General features: G+C 44.7%; 4 protein-coding genes and 1 long non-coding RNA gene across 7 annotated transcripts; 3 read left to right on the top strand and 2 right to left on the bottom strand.

The window, feature by feature from the left end:
• Nucleotides 1-703: 703 nt before the first annotated feature.
• LOC112875229 (protein pleiotropic regulatory locus 1-like) lies at nt 704-8,681 on the bottom strand. Of its 2 annotated transcripts, XR_003225156.1 has the most exons (17): nt 8,455-8,681; nt 8,217-8,341; nt 6,592-6,673; nt 6,441-6,497; nt 5,975-6,056; nt 5,617-5,709; nt 4,934-4,997; nt 4,733-4,818; nt 4,550-4,651; nt 4,371-4,454; nt 3,786-3,846; nt 3,640-3,706; nt 3,487-3,564; nt 2,146-2,210; nt 1,501-1,578; nt 963-1,211; nt 704-773 (listed from the first exon to the last, which is right to left on the bottom strand). XR_003225156.1 is itself a non-coding variant. In XM_025939000.1 (16 exons), the coding sequence occupies exons 1-16, from the start codon at nt 8,586-8,588 to the stop codon at nt 1,039-1,041; spliced, it is 1,431 nt and encodes a 476-aa protein (XP_025794785.1). In that variant the 5' UTR covers nt 8,589-8,681; the 3' UTR covers nt 794-1,038. The 2 variants fall into 2 exon arrangements, 1 of the variants encoding a protein (XP_025794785.1); XM_025939000.1 differs by lacking the exon at nt 704-773 and having other exon boundaries at nt 794-1,211.
• Nucleotides 8,682-8,814: 133 nt separating this feature from the next.
• LOC112875231 (50S ribosomal protein L18-like) lies at nt 8,815-10,505 on the top strand. 2 transcript variants are annotated; one of them, XM_025939001.1, is made up of 2 exons: nt 8,815-8,965; nt 9,973-10,505. In XM_025939001.1, the coding sequence occupies exon 2, from the start codon at nt 9,989-9,991 to the stop codon at nt 10,331-10,333; it is 345 nt and encodes a 114-aa protein (XP_025794786.1). In that variant the 5' UTR covers nt 8,815-8,965; nt 9,973-9,988; the 3' UTR covers nt 10,334-10,505. The 2 variants fall into 2 exon arrangements, with proteins under 2 accessions (XP_025794786.1, XP_025794787.1); XM_025939002.1 differs by having other exon boundaries at nt 8,826-8,965; nt 9,976-10,505.
• Nucleotides 10,506-11,050: 545 nt separating this feature from the next.
• On the top strand, nt 11,051-11,528 carry LOC112872820. Its single transcript, XM_025935861.1, has 2 exons — nt 11,051-11,119; nt 11,191-11,528. The coding sequence occupies exons 1-2, from the start codon at nt 11,089-11,091 to the stop codon at nt 11,526-11,528; spliced, it is 369 nt and encodes a 122-aa protein (XP_025791646.1). The 5' UTR covers nt 11,051-11,088.
• Nucleotides 11,529-13,893: 2,365 nt separating this feature from the next.
• Nucleotides 13,894-14,909, bottom strand: LOC112877804. The gene is made up of 3 exons (XR_003225560.1): nt 14,410-14,909; nt 14,143-14,317; nt 13,894-14,050 (listed from the first exon to the last, which is right to left on the bottom strand). It is a non-coding gene; the product is annotated as an uncharacterized LOC112877804 (long non-coding RNA).
• Nucleotides 14,910-15,709: 800 nt separating this feature from the next.
• On the top strand, nt 15,710-18,812 carry LOC112872819. The gene is made up of 6 exons (XM_025935860.1): nt 15,710-15,806; nt 16,493-16,775; nt 16,877-17,224; nt 17,937-18,018; nt 18,204-18,575; nt 18,663-18,812. Exons 1-5 carry the CDS (start codon nt 15,710-15,712, stop codon nt 18,285-18,287), a joined length of 894 nt encoding a protein of 297 aa, XP_025791645.1. The 3' UTR covers nt 18,288-18,575; nt 18,663-18,812.
• The last annotated feature ends 57 nt before the right edge of the window (nt 18,813-18,869 follow it).

Below are 18,869 nucleotides of genomic sequence, written 5' to 3'. Positions count from 1 at the left end.
TTTCCTGGGTGATCTCATGCTGCTCTTTTCTATCAGATTGAGATTAAAGCAAGTGGCTATTCCTTAAGAGAGTGATTAGTTTGGCACCAATCTGTCCATGTTTTCGTAGATCGAGCATCATTGTGCTTACAGTTTGGCAGTTTGCTTGGTCTAACAAGTCACCTGAAACAGCACGCCCATGAAATGAAATGTCCATGTGCAGAAGGCACCCTGCACGCTGAACAAACAGATCAAAGCAGCAGCGGTCATCTAAAATATGTGTACATGTGCTTGCTTAAAAAAATGTATGTGCAAGACGATTGAATAAGACGCGACGGGCAGATTTGTGGAGTCTTCAAATCGGACGCGGCTCCATTACTTAGCGACATTTGCATGCAATTAGAGAAACCGTGTCTTTTATCTTTAACCCTGTGAGTTTCTGTGACCTTTACAAGTTATCGGTGCAGCGGTGGAGGGCAGAACGGAGCGTCAAGCTGCTGGTTATCGTGGACGCCATGGCAGGCAGGAAGCTCACCAAGGAAGATGAGGCAGAAGCGGAAGAAAGGCACGGGCAATTGGATCAAGATCCTACAGCCAGGGGAAATCAAGCGGATTCAAACGAACAGCCTAACAAGCAGTAGCATAGCAAATCTGTGGAAAATGGCAGCGACAGATTAGAAAGACAAGCCACAGCTATACATGCACGTCTGGAACTTCTTTTTTCTTTGAGGGCTGCACGTCTGGCACGTTAGGACGAGGATGAATGAATCAGCAGATGTGCATGAATGAAGCAGCTGAAATAGGCACCAACAAATTCCAAATGTAACTCCCCGAAGCAAATTAGGTTTAATCCACAAAATTGAAGTAGGCATGTCAAAGTGATACAAATTCAGCATGACAACTACAGCTGCAGCATCCATACAGCCCCAGCAACGTGCACAGGGGAAGTGTGCCCAAATTTGAACTGGGTCCAGTAAACTAACCGGTTGGGCTTCATGGCATCTACAACAATCCTGTAACTTTTTGTTCCAAAAAACAACAATCCTCAGCCTGGGAAAATCAATATCGCCGGATGTCCTTTGGTGGTTTGAAGTTGATGGGATGGGTTTCTGGTGTTGCGGTTAGATCCTCTTTCCACATTTTTATAGTTTTATCTGCCTCACAAGTCACAAGCCTAGATCCACTGACATCGTAAGAAAGGGCGTATATGCATGCCTCACTCTCCAATGATCCTGAAATTGGAGATATCGATGGTAAGCATGACCGATAGAGATTCAAGTTTAAACAAACATATACATTACATGCAAAGCCTAGAATTTGGCAAATTTCTAGCTAGAACTCATGGTGAAAATTTCAGCAATGATTGATATAAGCAAGTATAACCACTGCTACCAGAACTTCTGAAACAACTGATGTTCTCAACCTCCACTCGTTACAAGAAATATTGCGGGGAAAAACAGATGAGTTCTGCCTGTTGCTTATCCTATTACCAATCAATGCATGGTGAAAAGCAATACTTACCCGGTTGGACTATAGTCTGCTCTTGTTGAAAGTTATGGCCACTCTTCCAGTCCCAAAACCACAGGCTTCCATTGTCCCCTGCTCAAAACGAAAAATAAAATCAAATACTAGGAAGAATTTAACAGTATATGAGCAGATTTGCTGATGAAGTGTTACTGCCTATAACAAATAATATGAATGCTCTCTCCAAGTGATTTGAAACTATGGGGAATAATGAGATGACAAAGGCAATGATCCTTTCACCAGAAGAAACCAAAACTTGCTGAAAGTTGTTCAAATACTGCTCTTCTACAAGTGGTAAAGAAACAAACATAAAGCAGAATATGATGCCTACAGCAAGTATAGAATGGCAAACTAAATGATGCAAATACACTGTTCTGAACAACTGTATGATCTCCAAATCATAAATTTGGGAAATAATTATTTTATATACTAAAACATATAAAAATCATTATATTAATGAAACATTTTTATCAATGCAAATTTGATCTTTCATGCTTCCAATATAAATATTTAACGACAGTGATAGTCAGGTTTCACAAGTTTGATTGCATGTATGTCCAATATGACATGAAATTTCATTGTAGGGAGGTCCCTAGAGATAAAATCAAATTAATAGAATACACCAAATTTTACAGTGCATACCTCCAGTTGCCATGACACCATCCTCATTTACAGCCATAGAATTTATGATAGTTTTCTGCTGAGACCTAACAATAATAGAAATGAGAAGTGTCAGTCCAGAGAAACTACAATGCTAAATAATGAAGTGATATTCCACACAAGAACATATGCATCATGGCAGCATTTAAAGCTCTACTCATTCAGGAACCACCATTGTATTCTTTAGTTGGTAAACCTTTTTTGCATTTATCTTGGGTAAAATTCAAAAGTCAAGGAGGGAGTTAATGAGTTCCCTTTGCACGTTGCACAGAACGACTGAAGGTCCAGAGACACTATGACTAAAATTAAAAGCATCACTAATCAGAATAATAACAAGGGTTTAGCTTCCTTGAGAGGCCAAATTTGTTTCCCTTCTAAACTGATTATTTGTTTCACCTCTGTTGATTTTTTAATTGAAAATAACAAGGAGAAAATAGCTTTTTATCCTCCAAAACACACAACCCACTACCTTGTACTTTTTGACCAAACAGTGTAAAGCCATTGAGGTTAAAACCAAACTTTTTAACAGGCTAAGTATCTTTCAAAGAGATTCTTTTAAAACGTTCCAGCATCTGGGTATTATAAATACTGTACTTTAGTCCAATCTAGTGATCATACATCATGTATGACCCCTGAACCCCCACTTCCTAGTTATGTAGTAAGGACAGATAGCTCACCGGAAATCAGCATTACACTGCAACAACAAAAAACGATATGCAAACATCGATTTCCTTTTTGAATGTTTTTAGTCCTGCACCATATGCTGCTTCGTGGTTTTATCCAAACTCAAGTATTACAGACTTCTTCAGTGGGGTTTCGAGTAATTGATAAGAATTGTTAGTCTAGATCATACTATCTGAAAAAACCACGCAAATGCCTCTACATTTTTGCTAAGCAAATTTTTAGTAAACTGAAACTATAAGGATTCGTCTAGATCTTACTATCCGGTGAGCACCGCACAGATACATGGCACATTAGACTCCAAATTGCAGTAGAAATTACACATGGATATTCAAATTCATTACTTATCAGATAGGTGATAAAAATCATCTAAAATTACAAAAAGATAATAAAGAAATAATCACAATCAGCACATATATAGACCACTTATTTGCAATGTTGTACAAAAGGCAAGGTGTCTTGGCTTTGTGATACACAACCCTATGTTTATTGATATTAAAAAAACATTTCCACCTAACATCATACTATACACTTTTTGAAATTGAATATCAATCGAGTAGCAATTAGCATATAGTGCGATGTCCCGAGTTAGAATGTGATAAAAAAAAACATATAACACAAACGCAAATATAAGAGACTCACAGCATGTTGTGGAGGAATTCCCCTTTGGGCAGGCTAAACTTCTTTATGTTGTCCGCTGATGCTGATGCAAATGATTTCCTGTAAATGAGATGTTATTGCAAAGGTCTAAAACATCATAGATGATATGGAACTGAACTTGGGTAAAAAACTAACTCCTTTGGATGCAGTGCCATAGCCCGAACAGACTTCTTATGGTGTGTAAGAGTACACATAGTCCTCCCTGCACAAAGAACGAACTGAATTGGAAAAGGAAACAGGAAAACATTCGCTTTCTTTTTTTAATTTGATAGATAACTTACCAGCAACAAGATCCCAGAGTTTGATAGTTGTATCATGTGAGCCAGTTACAACTTGAGGATCCTGAGACACAATCAGGAATATAAATGTATCTGAGAGTAGGTATTATGATAGGGAATAAAATTTAGAGTAGAGTAAATTACAGAAAATTATAAACACTTGCACTTTTAAAAAAAATTACAACTTTGTGCGGTGAAAAACATAGCAAATAGTTGTAGTTTTGTGCAAAAGTCGTAGGTTTGTATTACTAGGGGCGCAAATAGTTGTAGTTCTGTGAAACTGGTCCTTTGTAGTTTATTTATAGGTGAGTACTGATAGTTGTAGTTTTTGAAAAGTACTCCAAAATTTATGACACGCACAATATACACAGCATATAACGTGTCAAGATCATTTGTTCACTGTTGCCAATCAGACTTGAGTAAAACTAAAATGTGACACAGATATCGGATCCCTTAACCTATAATTTGGCAAAGAAGAGAAGTTTCACGAGTGTTTTACACATGATCAGATGAAGAGAATACTGTGTAGCAGATGAAAATATTTCAGATGAGTTACAAGAATGTGAAATGTTGAAATTGTTTTCTTACCGTAGGCCGCGCAAACACTGAACAGACAGTGTTATCGTGACCTGTCAAAGCAGAAACATGCGCTTTCGTCCGGATGTCCCACACCTGTACATGAAGGTAAGTAAATCAGATAAATCATAAAGCACTGTATGCTGCTATACCTTTTTCACAACGTGCAATCGTTAGAGATTATTTCATACCCTGCAAACTGAATCTCGACCGCCAGTCAGTAATATATCAATAGTTGGATGGAGAGCGAGGCAGTAAACACCGCTCAGATGCCCATGGTAAGACCTAATAACCTTGAACATAGAATATGGAGAAGATGTCAACAGATGTTTATATGCAATATAAATTACACTGGATTAAGAGGTAAAACTAACCTTGTTTTGTTCAAGGTCCCAACATTTTACTTGTTTGTCATCACCAGCAGAAAATAAATAAGTATGCCGTTGGCTGACAGCAAGTCCTACATCAAACGTGAATTACATCCACCATCAATCACTAAATTTCAAACTGGGGCAGGAAATGGTACTGTAAGGATGTTGAGAAGACCTGGCTAACCAAAACCAAGAGAAACTTACCACGAACTTGTTCAATATGACCAGTCAGAGTAAGCTTCAGTGTTCCTGATGCAAGATCCCATATCTACAGCATGACATTAGTTGGAGGAAGAATGAACAAACTCATGTTGGGTTGATGGTTTAATGTAAGAGCGAATTAGGTCTTGCAAGAAGCTGGAGAAAATGCTGAGATGTAACATAAATATCATTTGAATTCCAAGGCGTTCCTAGGACAGTTAAAAGTATTGACAACAAACTATGATATTGCACTAGACGAAGTGGTAGTTTATAAATACACACTAGTTTCTAGTTTCCCTGGAGTAGGTACAAAAAGCACTGCAAATCAGCTTTAGTTGCAGTCAGTTTTTGGACCCGGTTTCACCCTTTAAACACCCACCAACTTGTCATCTATTCATATAGCCATTAGAAATATTTACAAAATATCCCAAAATGATCCTAAAATTCTGAATCACTTTCGAAAATCTGTAAATTGACAGTTTTTCACTTCTTCCAATCTCCACAAAGATCTGATTACTGTATGATCTAGTTTATCAAACCGTACAAATGCATCCACAACATGGTACTCTCAACTAGAATCCTACTAGATGCAGCATGTTTCCATAATAGAATTGAAATCATGACATGCAAATAGCCAAATAGAATAGTATAAGAAAAAAAGGTGTACTTCAGATAGTGGACGTCACCTTTATTGTCCTATCAGCTGAACCTGTACAGAACCACGCATTGCCCGGATCAAACGCTATAGAACGCACCCAACCCAAGTGGCCACTGATGACCTGTATATATTTGCAAGAACCATTGATTTTGAGAATGAGAAATGAAAACCATTTATTAGGAAGCAAAGAACATGGAAAGTGAAAGCTTTTGCCAGTCGCCCTGTGTTAGTGGTTTAGGCTGTCAATAGTAGAACATGAATTCACAAAGATGGAACCTATGTCAGTAACAAGGTGGAATCAAATTTCCAGAAACCATTCACAAATGTGCCAAACTTATTAGGTAATAAACTATGGAAGGTTGCGCTTGAATGAAAGATGAATATACCCGATAGTTCTTCCAAGGAGCATGCCATGCAGGCCGTGGCCATCTACTTGGTATCCTTTCCATCAGAGCCGATGTAGAAAATCTGTAGGATGTATCAAGAAATCAGCAATTCACAAGTGACTGGTAAGTTATAAAATGCATCAAAAAGTAATGATTGAGAAGTGAACAGATATCTAGGGGACTTGCTTGTTTCTTGAGAGCATATAAAGCACTTTTGGATAGAGCAATATGGCTGCACATATATTACGAAAATACAAAAGATGGCATTTATCCATGCAAAAGAAAAGGACACTAGAAGAACAGCAAGATGGTTACACCGGATTTCGAAGTTTGCCTAGCATCAACTAATAAACAGAAAACAATTATTCACTGTGAATGCAACCAGTGCAATACCATAAACAATACTCATGTCATGCTACATGGTACAAGGGCCAATAACCATTGAAGCAAAGACAAGTGAACAAACCTGTCAGATGATCCAGGAATTGACAAAGTTGTATTTTTGCCAGGAATTGTAGATTCACTGAAGATAGTTCAAACAGAGAAGTTAGTTAAGGGGAAAACATTAGGGTGTTAAACTAGTTTAACAACAAGCAAGGCAACATGAATGCACTTACGGTGCTTTTGGTAGCATAAGAGGTGCAGGGACAATGGCATTACTAGTGCCTTCTCTGTGAGCATCTTCTGTATCTTGTGTGCCTGAAAAGATAATTGCAAGCTCAGATAAAAGCTGCTAACAGGAGACCGCAGTTTGCCAAAGGGTTTGATTTTTCCGCTCAAATTATCAGAATGGATCACAATTCCAAAGGTGCTACAAAAAAAATATTAAAACACTGACTTCACCAAGGAGCGATTCATCACGTTTACAATGTTAAAAATACTGAATTTTAGGCAGACACTTGCTAGAAATTTCAGCACCGAGAAAGCAGTTTGCTCCTGTCCCAAATATATTATTGCAGTTTATTCCTGTCCCGATATAAAGTAAATGAATGCTATATAGAAGGACAATGGAACTTTTAGTTCATAAGGTGTTTGGGGAAGATGAGCTGCACGACTAGGAATCATCTATTTGGACAGACAATCTAGAAAATATCCAGTTTCTCCAATGGAAATATGAGGTGAAAGTGGCTTCCAAAAATATGGTTCTTGTAGTATCTGATCAATATATATTCAGATGTGCTCCGGAGACATATTGCCAGCAGGACTAAGATATTATGAAAAGCAAAACTAACATTTTTTTAGAAAATGCAATAATATCCAGCCTCTGCGAGAAAAGCAAAACTAACTACATCTGAAAAATGAAGACTACTTGTGGCAGGCTATTCAGAATGAAACCCGAAAGGTTTTTTATGATTTCCTTTGTGATACATAGAACGATCAGGGACAATTGCAATGATTTGTTTTAATTAAACAGCCGGATTCCCCTTGTCCGTACCAGTTCAGCTCTCCTGAGTGTTCGATACATAGAAGGAGCAGGGGAAAAAAGTTTACACCAGATGGGTTTAGCTGACGTAAATGGAACCCTTTAGGAAACATTGCAATAGAATGAGAATTGAGGTAATGCTTTAAACCTCATCAATCTTCTGTGTAAGACACTTTTTCTCCTGCAGCAGTGACTGTGTTTGCTGAATGAGGGAATCAGACCACAGGATCAGTTCCTGAAGATGACTGCCTAAATAACTCAATACTAGTAGGCTTGTTTTGGTGGTAGTTCAGTATCGTCCAAGGTTGCCCACTTTTGTTTTGGGTAATTTAAGCAGGGCGTGTAGCCTGTCTTTTGCTACTAATGAGTTATGCAGATTGCAGTCATATACCTGTAAACTGCATTTTTCACAAGATATACCCTGATTCCTGTATTCCCTATGTTCCAAAATGTAAGGCGTTTTTAGTTTTGTCCGATTCTCCTAAGTCAAACTTCTCTAATTTTGACCTAGTTTATAGAAAAATGCACCAATATCTGCAACATCAAATTAGTTTCATTAAAGCCACCATGAATATGTCATGATAGTGCATTTATTTGATATTGTAGATGTTAATATAATTTTCTATAAATTTGGTCAAAATTAGAGAAGAGGTGGTACTGTGTAAACAACATACAATCAATCAGTTGCGCTAGCTCTAGAAAACTACAGAAAAATCACGAAACCATAAAGGTTCCAAAAGACCTAAAAATAGTTCTTCGAGGAGCAAAAGGTCATTTTTTTTTTGTCATAACATGAAAGAAGGAAAGAGCGAAGCTAACCTGGCAACGCCAACGCTGCAGACGGCGCCGAAGTCCTTTTGCCCTGCCCGCGCCCCTGCTCAGCAGGCAGATCCTTCACCGCCCCGTACTCGGACCTCACCTTGCACCCGGTGCGAATCCTCTTGCTGCCCCCACCCGAGCAGCAATGAGACCAAGAGAACACGCAGTTAGGGTTCCGTCCGCGCTAGGGTTCTGCGGCTGCCAAGGAAGAGAAGGGAATGGGGCGAGCTAGGTTTACCTCTCGGCGTCGGGCGCGAAGAGGAGGGATTGGGCGGGGGCGAAGAGGTCCAGCGAGCGCTTCAGCGACTTCAGGCTCAGCTTCTTCAACGACTGCGGCTCGACCGGCAATCCATCCGCTGCCATCGTCGCCATCGCCGCCGGCTTGCTCCAGTCCGCTCCGCTCCCTTCGAACCTCGAGGCGGCGGCTCGTCTTGTCCCGTCCGGCCCCACCTGCCAGTTTCTTCACAGGGGCACAGGGCGGATGGCGGTTTTCGACAAGGGCGGGCTTGGAATTGGATCAGAAGCGGTTCGGTCAGCGTGGGCCCATCGAAGTTGTTCCGGCCCATAGATCGTAAGCCCGGCGAATAATTGACGCGACTCGGCCCATCGGGTGTCTCCTCACCTAGTCCTAACCCTCCTCCACCCAGTCCGTCCACGCTCCGTTGCCTTGCCACGCTGCGCCGCGCCGCGCCGCCGCCTGCTCCGTCCCCGGCCCTCCGGCAGAGCGGCGCGTGCTCTCTTCACCACAGGTAGGTCGGCTCTCTCCTGTGCGTTTTTCCTAGTGTACTTCTCGTTTGATCCGACTCTGTAGTTTATGGGTTGGATCTAAGACATGGGTGAAATGGTCGGTTGTGGTTGGATCCTGAGGTGCCGCGGTGGATTGAGATGGAGTGATGATGAGGCCACGGATGTATGGGGAAGGATCCTGTTGGTATCTTGTGCTGTGGACGAGTGCTGAACTTCACTAGGTTGGGTCTGAATGCTATCGTCGCAAGTTGTGCAAAGTTCGGTCTGAATGCTATCGTCGCAAGTTGCTCTGTAGCTACCATTGCCCGTCAGGGCTTGGACAACCTTTCTTGGTGTCCCCCTTTCTCTTAGTTGTTTTGTGCAGCTTCTAAAGAAAATTTGGGAGACACTCTCCGTTAGGCCTGCCTCCATTTGTTCAACACCCCAAAATCAGGTCCTGGTTTGGTCTGTTCCTGTAGTCTGCACATCCCTGCAGCAATTTGGAGTTGGCTACTGTTCTTCTGCAGGCTGCATGGTCCATTCGAATTCTGCCACACCAAAGGTTGGCTAAAAACGGGTTATGCGGGAATCTCGGTCTTCTCCTAGGCTGATGCACTAAGCTTCACTGTGCTAAGTTCTAAATTACTGTTAAGTTAGTATCTCAGCAGTATGCCGTGTCAGTTGAGCAATCGAGTAGTAATATCAGGGTTGATTGTTGATTTATTTGTTCAAAGCAGAATGGCTGCTATATTGATCATGCTGGTTAGCATACCTGTATAAGCAAGACTTCTAGAAAGTTTACTAGCATGACACCAGATTACCGCCTGCTGCCCAGGCAACTGAGAGGTTCATCAAGCATTGTCAACCCTGTTTTTAATATACTGTTTGGAACCTTTTTTCTGAAACTTCCACTACTGCCTCAAAATTGGTTTGCACTTTTGCACTCCCCTTGTCTGACCATCGGTTCCTCATTGTTGAAAAAATGAAATGTATGGCAAATAATAGTTCTTTTCTTCTTGTTAATGTGCAGCAGTGAAACCGGTGACATGGTGATCCCTCCACCAGAAAGGGCAGCTAGAGTCACCCGTTTTCTGAAGCCCTACCTGTTGAGGATGCATTTCTCAAACAAATATGTATCCGCTCAGGTCATCCATACCCCAACAGCGACTGTTGCATGTTCAGCAAGCTCGCAGGAGAAGCTCCTGAGACCAAACATGGAATCAACCCGTGATGTTTCAGCGGCGGCGAAGATCGGAAAATTGCTCGGTGAGCGCCTTCTGCTCAAGGGAATACCTGCAGTGTCCATCCACATGAAGAGAGAACAGAAGTACCACGGGAAAGTCAAGGCTGTAATAGATTCTGTTAGAGAAGCTGGAGTCAAATTGTTGTGATTGTTATGTTGAAATTATTGATCTCAGTTAGCATTTGACGTTCATTGAGCTGTGTTTCTGAAGTTTGCTATTTTGAAATATGGTGCTAAGTGGGACATGTCTTAAGTCAATAAAAGGACTTTGTATTGCTGAATGCCTTTTTGGTGCTGAATGGACAGGTAATGTTGGTGCATAGATCCTTGTCGCTGCTTATTTTTAGGCAATCGTGTATCTTATGACATGAAAATTGTTATATTTGTTGCATATAAAGTTTCATGGCATCGTGCGGAAAGAAATTGCTGTTACATCATATATTTTAGCATGCTGCCTTCAGCCGGTCTTATCAGAAAAGGCCAGTTCCCACTCGCCAGAGGTTGCATATTAGATGCTGTTTGGTTGGGCCAAATTAGGCCGTATACGTTCACAGAGCTGTTTGTCTTTCGTGGCGTGGAAATGGATCACGGCGTAATCGGGTATTTCTAGGTGATGAAAGGTTCAAAATGGATGTACAACTACGATGACGAGATAGTTTGCATACCTGTTAACGCACTGAAAAAAAAAACAGAGAGTAGAAACAATATTCTACTTAATGCAGAATGCCACCCACATGCAACATGCATGATGTTTCTACTCGATCCCTCCCCACAGAAATACAGCAACCGAAGGAGCCCAAAAGATGAGTGCAAGCAGGCTTATGCAGAAATGCAGGGATCGACTGATTACTTAGATTCTACTTAGCCCTCAGCCACCCAGGCTGCCCTCTCCGCCGCCGGGCGATGCTGGCCCACGCCGACGCCAGAGTGGCCGGTAGGTTCTTTTTTCTCTGAATAGGACTTCCCCATTATTCCATCTTGACAATCCTTCTTTGGCACGAACAGCTCTGGAGGCACAACTCCAAGCCCTCCAACAAGCAGCGAACAGCGCGGACGAGGCCGTGAATGCCAGAGGTGCCTTGCTTATCGACCGCTTGCAGGACATCCCAAATCGCGTCAGGGAGGTCGCCACCCACGGGGTTCGCCAGGGGGCTGCAACTGCTCTGTCCATTGCACAGGTCCGCTTCGGGCATGAGCTTCGCTATTTGCAGCCTGGCTTCCCAGGGGAGGATGATCCAGCAGATTACGACGAGCTGATCAACGACTTCGAAGGAGCTGCAGAGGCCGTTGGCAATATAGTTGATGAAGATGGTGCTGTAAATAATGTTTTCTTTGGTCGTTAGACTGTATCTGAGGGGCCTCAATGAATGAACAATTTTTGTTTGTATCTGCACATCTATTCTTATCTCCAAAATTCTGTGGATGCATTGAATGTTTGCTCTAAAGGCGATGCATATCGCATCGGCTCTTGCCCCCCGTAGTACTGAAGTGTGCGTTTTATCATCGCATCGACGCATATCATCCAACTGAAATTTTATCACCAAAGTGTGCGTTTTATCTGCCCAGGTGCATATTATCATCGACCACAAATTTCATCATCTAACTGTACATTGTATCACTCTATATACACTTTATCATCCTTGTGTCCGTTTTATCATCCAAAGTCCGTTTTATCATCCCTCGTACGCTTTTATCTACATATGAAAGTTGGAAAAGTAATTTTATACGGGTTCATTGTAGACACATAATACAAACGGAATCTCAAGATTCACCGAGTCAAATATCTATCGACGGGTCAATATGAAATTTGGCAAAGTGATTTTATAAGGATTGATTATGAGAACTTTTATGGTGCACAATACGACCATATACTACCGTCTAAAAATGACTCGTATGTAAACATCGGACGGTTCAGATTTTTTTATACCACTAAAATATTGATCAGTAGTATAAGGTAGTTGGTAGTATAGGTAGGTGTATAAGGGTAATATGGGAAAATGATTATTGATATCAGCCCTTTTATTTTAATTATTTTTATTTCTCTTTCTTTACGTTTTCCTTTCTTCTCTATCTGGTCCCCATTCCTACTCATGGTGCTAGACTGCTCAGCTCGGCGCTGGGGTTCCTTTGCTCGCAACGATTCCGGCGGTCCGGACCGTACGCTCAGCCCTCACAGCTGACGCTCACAGCCGGCGAGGTCTCCGTGGCGGCGGATCGGCCCTCGTCTGTTGTTCGCCGCCGAGGAGGCGGCTCATCCCGCACCCGACGCAAGGCCCCCGGGAGGAGGGCAGGTAGCCGCTCGCCCCCACGGCCGACGCTCGGGTCCGGGCAGTGGCGGAGGATCTGGCCCCCGCCCTTCGTTCGCCGCCGGCGAGGTGGCGCGTGTCGCCCCAACGCTCGTCCCCTTGGAGGAGGGATGGCAGGCGGCTCGCCCCCACAGCCCACGCTCGCGCGCGCGGGGAGTCATCCGTGCGGCGGATGGGGCTCGGCCCCTTTCTTGGAGCCCACTGGCGGTGGTGGTGGTGCAAGGCATCATGACACGCCGCATGGAGGTCCGGGTCCCGCCGCTCACCACCAGGAATTCGGATCGGGACTCGCTCGACGCTCGACTCCTTGGCGGCGACGGCTCCTGCAATCCGTGGCGTCCTTTGGGGATGGCGGCCAGTACCCGCGGGGAAAGCGACTTCGGAGCAACCCTCCTTGCGCCCAATCGCCGGGCCCTATCCGGCTGCGGCCACGCTGGCGGCTAGCCTCCTTAGGCCTGGGAGAGGCAAGGCAGCGCGTTGTGCTCTGAATCCTTCATCGCCACTCAAAACATGCCGTATCAGGTAATTGCTGCTACTATGTATTCCTTTATTTATACTGGTACCATAACAGTTCAGCTAGTGGAAGAAGAAATGTTAGGGCGCTTTTGGTCTTCAGAATCGATCATTCGCAACTTTGGATTTTTTTTAGTTCAGATCAATTGGGTGTTCCATTTCAGAGAATATGGTTACTCAATTTTGCCGTAAGTTACTGATGTAGCAATTTCCAGTATTGGATGCTCACCAGCAAATGCTTGAATTGGTACTACCAGGATGGTTCAAGTAAAGTGAATGTTAGGAACACCCTGGACTTTAGGATCAGTTGTTGTGCATCTTCAAAACTGAAAACTCCGAAAAAAGGTAAGCCTCCTTTTTCATCATTCAACTTTAAGTATCTTCCTAGATATTATCCTTAATTAACTCAGTGTCACGAGATGCTTCTCTTTGCGCTATTAATTCTTCCCCCCCTGGAAGAACAATGCAAAGACCATTGCTTGATATTGGTAATAACATTTAAAGCTTTAAGTTGAAATAAACTGAAACTTGAAATTAAATCTTTTTTTCTACATCTTCCAGCTTGTAGGCTTTCTCGACAATCCGTAGATTTGTAGCTAGGACTCGCTTTCACCTTGTTCCACGGATAGTCAACCAATGTGACCGCTAGTTTGAGCCTAAAATTAGTCATGTCCTTCTGTGCATTACCAATAGAAATAATGGTTAATTTGTAGTGTAAGATGGGGCATAGACTGGTACAGGATATTTGAACATTGCAAAGTACCTAGGTGAAAATGCTGGACAACCTACTTCCTGTCCAAAGCTCCATAAATATCAGCATGAATAGCCCACACGATGAGGTGTGAGAAAAGTTTTTTATATAAAGTTAGGATGAATACCGACTTTTTTCCAATCGTAGATGGGTAAATGTATGGTTTCTTTGCATAGGCCACAGTAGGGTCCTCATCGTCATCGGGATCAAATTCCGTTGGACCATCATACAACACCTCTACGTTTGGATTTACGCGTGGTGATTCACTATGTGCACCAGTCTGATCAAAATTATTCTGCATAAAATACCAACAATATTTGATACTACCTAACAGATGTATTATACAATTATGCAGGAACACAGGAGAAGGAAAAAAAAGGAACTTACTGGATTCAACGGCGCTGGTGTTTTCGGGTCTATAGGGGTCCCTAAAGTATGTTGTCTTGGGTGCTGCAGGAGATGCCTCTGATCCGTTCGTCATGGCGACTGTGCTGCAGTTTCCGGAGCGGCGGCTGCGTCGATCCCCGATGGACGGTGCACACGCTGGAGCTGCGGCGACCTTCTGCATCCAAACTATACTTTAAAAAACTCTAGATCTTTCTCTTCTATCTAACGCATATGGTTCATTACGAATTCCGCATTGTACCTTTTTACCTTTCCCTTTTTCTGCCCCAAAAAAATTGTACAAATCCTGCGAAAGAAATCCAGTCTCTCCTGAACCACCGTGGCTGGTCTCCATTACTTCCATAATCTGGCGTGGACGAAGCCCACCAAGCCAAAGCTCCACTGCCTCCGCTTTTTGAGGATCATTAAGCCCTCAGTATGCACATCCACAAAATCAATCACATACCATATGCCATTGCTTGCGCTCCTCTGCACATCAAGCCTAGCGTTACATTCGCATCGGGTCAGGGCACGTGGCTGTCTTTTCTGATCCGTTGTTTCAAAATGCTTCTCCATTCTGTATCCTTCACATGAGCACACAAATCTCCTCCATATCACCTCCTTGGTGCTAGGCTTGTAGCTAACCTTATCCTTTCTGACACTGAATCCTTTATGGAGTGCATAAGCATCGTAAAACTTGAAGAAATCTTCCTTCGTATTAAAGGTCTGATTTGCCACATAGTTATATTCCTCAATTTCCTCCAGGCTAACATACCCGTTCGCCTCCATTCAGTACATTGCACGAATGACAAAAAAAAACGAATGTCATTCCAAGATTTAATAAGTAAAAGATGCATGGAAGAAAACTCAAAAAAGCAACGCTCTAGCTCTTGCTTAATTATCTTTTCCCTACCCAGAATAATTTTATATGCTATATGCTAAAAAGGAATAATTATCATTCCCATTCATAGTTTATAAAAAAATGCAGCCACTCTGAAAAAACATGCGTCGTGACCATATTTCTGCTCAGGAAGATGTGATCAACAGAAGCAATTTAGCATGCGGTTTTGCCGTATGCTCCTGTCAGCGCTTCCCCATGCGAACAACAATCAGATTTAATCGAAGATTTTAATCAAATAAATTTGCACAAAAATAATTTCTAACAATAGACAACAGATAACTATGAAAAGATGAGAAACAAGGAAGCCTGAAATCAGAGTACGAAGGCTGAAATCCAACATATACAGCAAGTGCTAAACTCTACCTCACGGAACCATGTAAAGATGCACTAGCAACAAATCTACAACTTAGCTATCCTGGACACATTAACTAGTTCGATGCAATCATTGAGACTTCTCTGAAATTGGGGACGACGTGAACTGACATTAGCGAATAAAAAAAAAGCTTAACCTCTAATGCCCGAGGACGACCAGACGGGACTACGCGCTGCAACAGCCTAAGGCCCTGCACTGCAAGCGAAGGTGCGAGCGCAGCAAGGCCCGGCCGTCGGCGACGCGCCCACGACCGCGCGCACGGTAAGGCCGGCGCCCACGAGAACGCCCGGCGCAGGATGGCAAGGGGAGGAGGTGGCGCCCCGGCGTCGCCCGCACCCGCGCGCGGCAAGGACCGGCGGCACCTGTACAGGCCGCCGCCGAAGAGGTCACCAGGCGTAGCGGGCACGAGGAGGAGGCAAGCGGCGGCAGCGTGCGTGAGGAGGTCCTCCGCGTGAAGGGCGGGCACGCACGACGGCGCCCGGCGGCCGTCGGGATCGAAACGATCGAACACAGAGAGAGGCGGCGGCCTGGATGACGGGCGGATGACGAGTGGATGACGAGCAGCCAGATGCAGATGCACGATGGGGAGGGGGGCTAAAATGAAAAAAAAAAAGATAAAAAGTTCTCCTGAATTTATATTAAGTCATTAATGATAATCTTACTTTTTCTAATAAATCTTCTCTATACTACTACTAAGTGGTAGTATCATACGCTGTAAATGAGGTCTAGATTATATAGGCATAAGCTAAACGGACTTTTGACATCCGTTTAGCTCGCGGCTACTCGTATGAAAATAGCCAATGATGCGACGAAGAACTCAGAAGACGTGACAAACGCACTGGTAGGGCTGGCTGTACGTCCCGATGCGCTTTCCCACCTAGCCTGTCGACGACTCAGCTTCATTTGTGCGCGTTCCCACGCCTGGCCGCAGCCGCAAGGGGCTTCGATTTTTATCCGCCGTATTGGTCACGCTTCGTGTTCGCGTGCACTCATCTTCTTCACAAACACTAGTCGATCGCTTCCTCTCGTCGTTCTTGGCGCTTGAGTGAGATCGAGGATCGGAGGCGATGGCTAAGCAGCACAAGAGGGGATCCCTGCTGGACGATGGCGAGCCCGCCCAAAGCAGCAAGAAGCCGAGAGGGCAGGCCTAGCCCACCGCCGTGGTCAAGCGCGAGCTGCCAGAAGGAGGGGGAAGAGGAGGAGAGCTAGAGGAAGGAGAAGCTGGCTAAGGCGGCGGTGCCGGGGCTCTGGTGGCGATGGAAGAAGTCATGGAGGAGCCGCAGCTCAACAATTTGAGGATGGGACTCGCCTTGTTCCATTGCCGAGCTTGCCTGCTTCCCCAACAAACCTCCCACGTTCAAGGTGAGCCTGCACTGATCTGTTCGCAGGCTGCGAAGAAATCTTAATCTGCTCAACTTTATCGTCTCCGTGAAACAAAATGTTTGATTTTTATCTGACTGTAGTGCGAGCCACGGCCAGGCGTGCGGCGGCGCCGCCACCTACGCCGCCTGCGCCGAGGTGGACGCCTTCGTGCCCGACGCCAAGCTGCCCGTCCCGTTCCAGGAGCACGGGTGCGCGAGCTACGTCGTCTACTACCAGGCCAGCGACCACGAGCGCGCGCGCCGGTGGGCTCCCTGCTACTGCCCTGACCTCGGCTGCGGCGCCTTCACCTCGCCACCGAGGCTGTTTGAGCACTTCCACGCGGGCCACCCGACCTGGCCCGTCACCGACGTGAGCTACGGGAAGCCGTGCAGGATCGCCGTGCCACGTTCGCCGCAGGGCCTGCACGTCCTCGTCGGTCAGGAGGACCGGTGCGTGTTCCTCGTGTCCTCGTCCGCGCTCGGCCCGGCGACATGCGTGTCCGAAGTGTGCGTGAGGGCGAACGGCGACGCGGCGGCGGGCGTCGCCCAGTTTAAGTGCACGCTCTGGGTGGAGGACCCGCGGGGCAGCGGGACCATGGCGATGCCCGCATTCCCGGTGTAGAGCAGTAATCTGTCCGGCGGTGGAGCAGGGCTTGTTCCTGGCGGTAACGCCGAAGATGGTGCAGGACGCCTCCGGCGAGGAACCCGGCCTGATGGTTTGCATCGACAAACCTGGCCGCACTGCTGCAAACTCCACCCTGCTCCAGCAGAATTTAGTTGTGCGTTTGATCTTTTGCATGTATAAACGACTATCAATATTAATGTAAGTTCACCATGAGACGATGAATGGTTTAGGGACTCCAATTGTTCTACCAGTGACTGCAGATCTGAATGGTGCTAGGATGTCAGCATATTTTGAAACATTGATCTGAAATTCTGAATGGTGCTAGTATGTGAGCACCTTTAGATATAGTGCGCAGAGATATAGAATCAATTCAACAAGAAGGGCAGTAGCAATCCTTCTTATACGAGAGGGCAGTAGCAATCCTTCTTATTCGAGAGGGCAGTAGTAAATATGGGGGTACGCATGCATTCTCTGTTTCATCTGAATTTGGTGTTGCTGAATGGTAGGTGCTAATTCTGGCTATTGCTGCGGCTGCAGGTTCTCAACTGGATGCAGACCAAGCTTCATGGATTGCATGGCGGCAGAAGGAAATCAGAGTTCATCGCTGACCCGGCTTGGCGTAAGTGACATGCTGCGATGGCAGCGACGAACTAATGACTATAGTAGTTTCAAAATTTCAGTCTCCAAAAGAGGAAAACAAAACTGTTGCAGAGTTTCAGCATATCTCAAGAGCTGAAAGCTTGAAACGGCATTCTTTCATGTTCGTTATAGCTGAAACTCACACTTGCACTCCCCGTCTTGCAGTTGACGATTCCTCCAGCGGCCTTCCTCAGACCGACAAGCTCAACGACGGCTGGACGGCAGCGGTCTCGGAACGGTTTGGGATGAGGGAAGGACACAGGCTGAAGAGCTATGGACGTCTTGACGAACTCAGCAGCAGCTGCAGGAGGAACTAAAATCGCTTGTCACAGCCAGAGGAGAAGCCACAGCCGACGAACTGAGCAGGGTACATCACCTGCAACTCGAGAGGCTTCTCAGCTGCTCTTCGAACTCCAAGAATGGAGGCATTGTTAGGCAAAGATCGTTCAGGAAACTTGCAACAAGAGCCTTCGGTTCGGTGGTTTCTTGCCCAGGCCGAGCTTCAGGGAAACTGTACCAAAAATGAGATTTGACGAGGTGCTACAGAGTTCAGCTTCTCTGGGCATTCAGAACTGAATTGGTTCAGGATTCAGAGTAATCATGTATCGTTTTCTTGTTTGACAGATTATCTGGGGATTGCTCCTCAAGAGCGCACATCCTGAAAACTCGGCGTTCACTTATCCTGTGATGAGGGATGATCGACTGGTACAAATGGCCCAGAAAGGCGAGGCAGAGGTCGAGGACGAAGGGAGCAAATGGATCAGAACAGATTCATAGTTCATTTTGACACGTTCCATCATTCCGAAAAAAATTCTGACATGTGCTTTCGAT

This window comes from Panicum hallii, chromosome 9 (genome assembly GCF_002211085.1).
Source record: "Panicum hallii strain FIL2 chromosome 9, PHallii_v3.1, whole genome shotgun sequence".
Taxonomy (NCBI): domain Eukaryota; kingdom Viridiplantae; phylum Streptophyta; class Magnoliopsida; order Poales; family Poaceae; genus Panicum; species Panicum hallii.
This window is presented reverse-complemented; position numbering and strand designations above follow the sequence as displayed.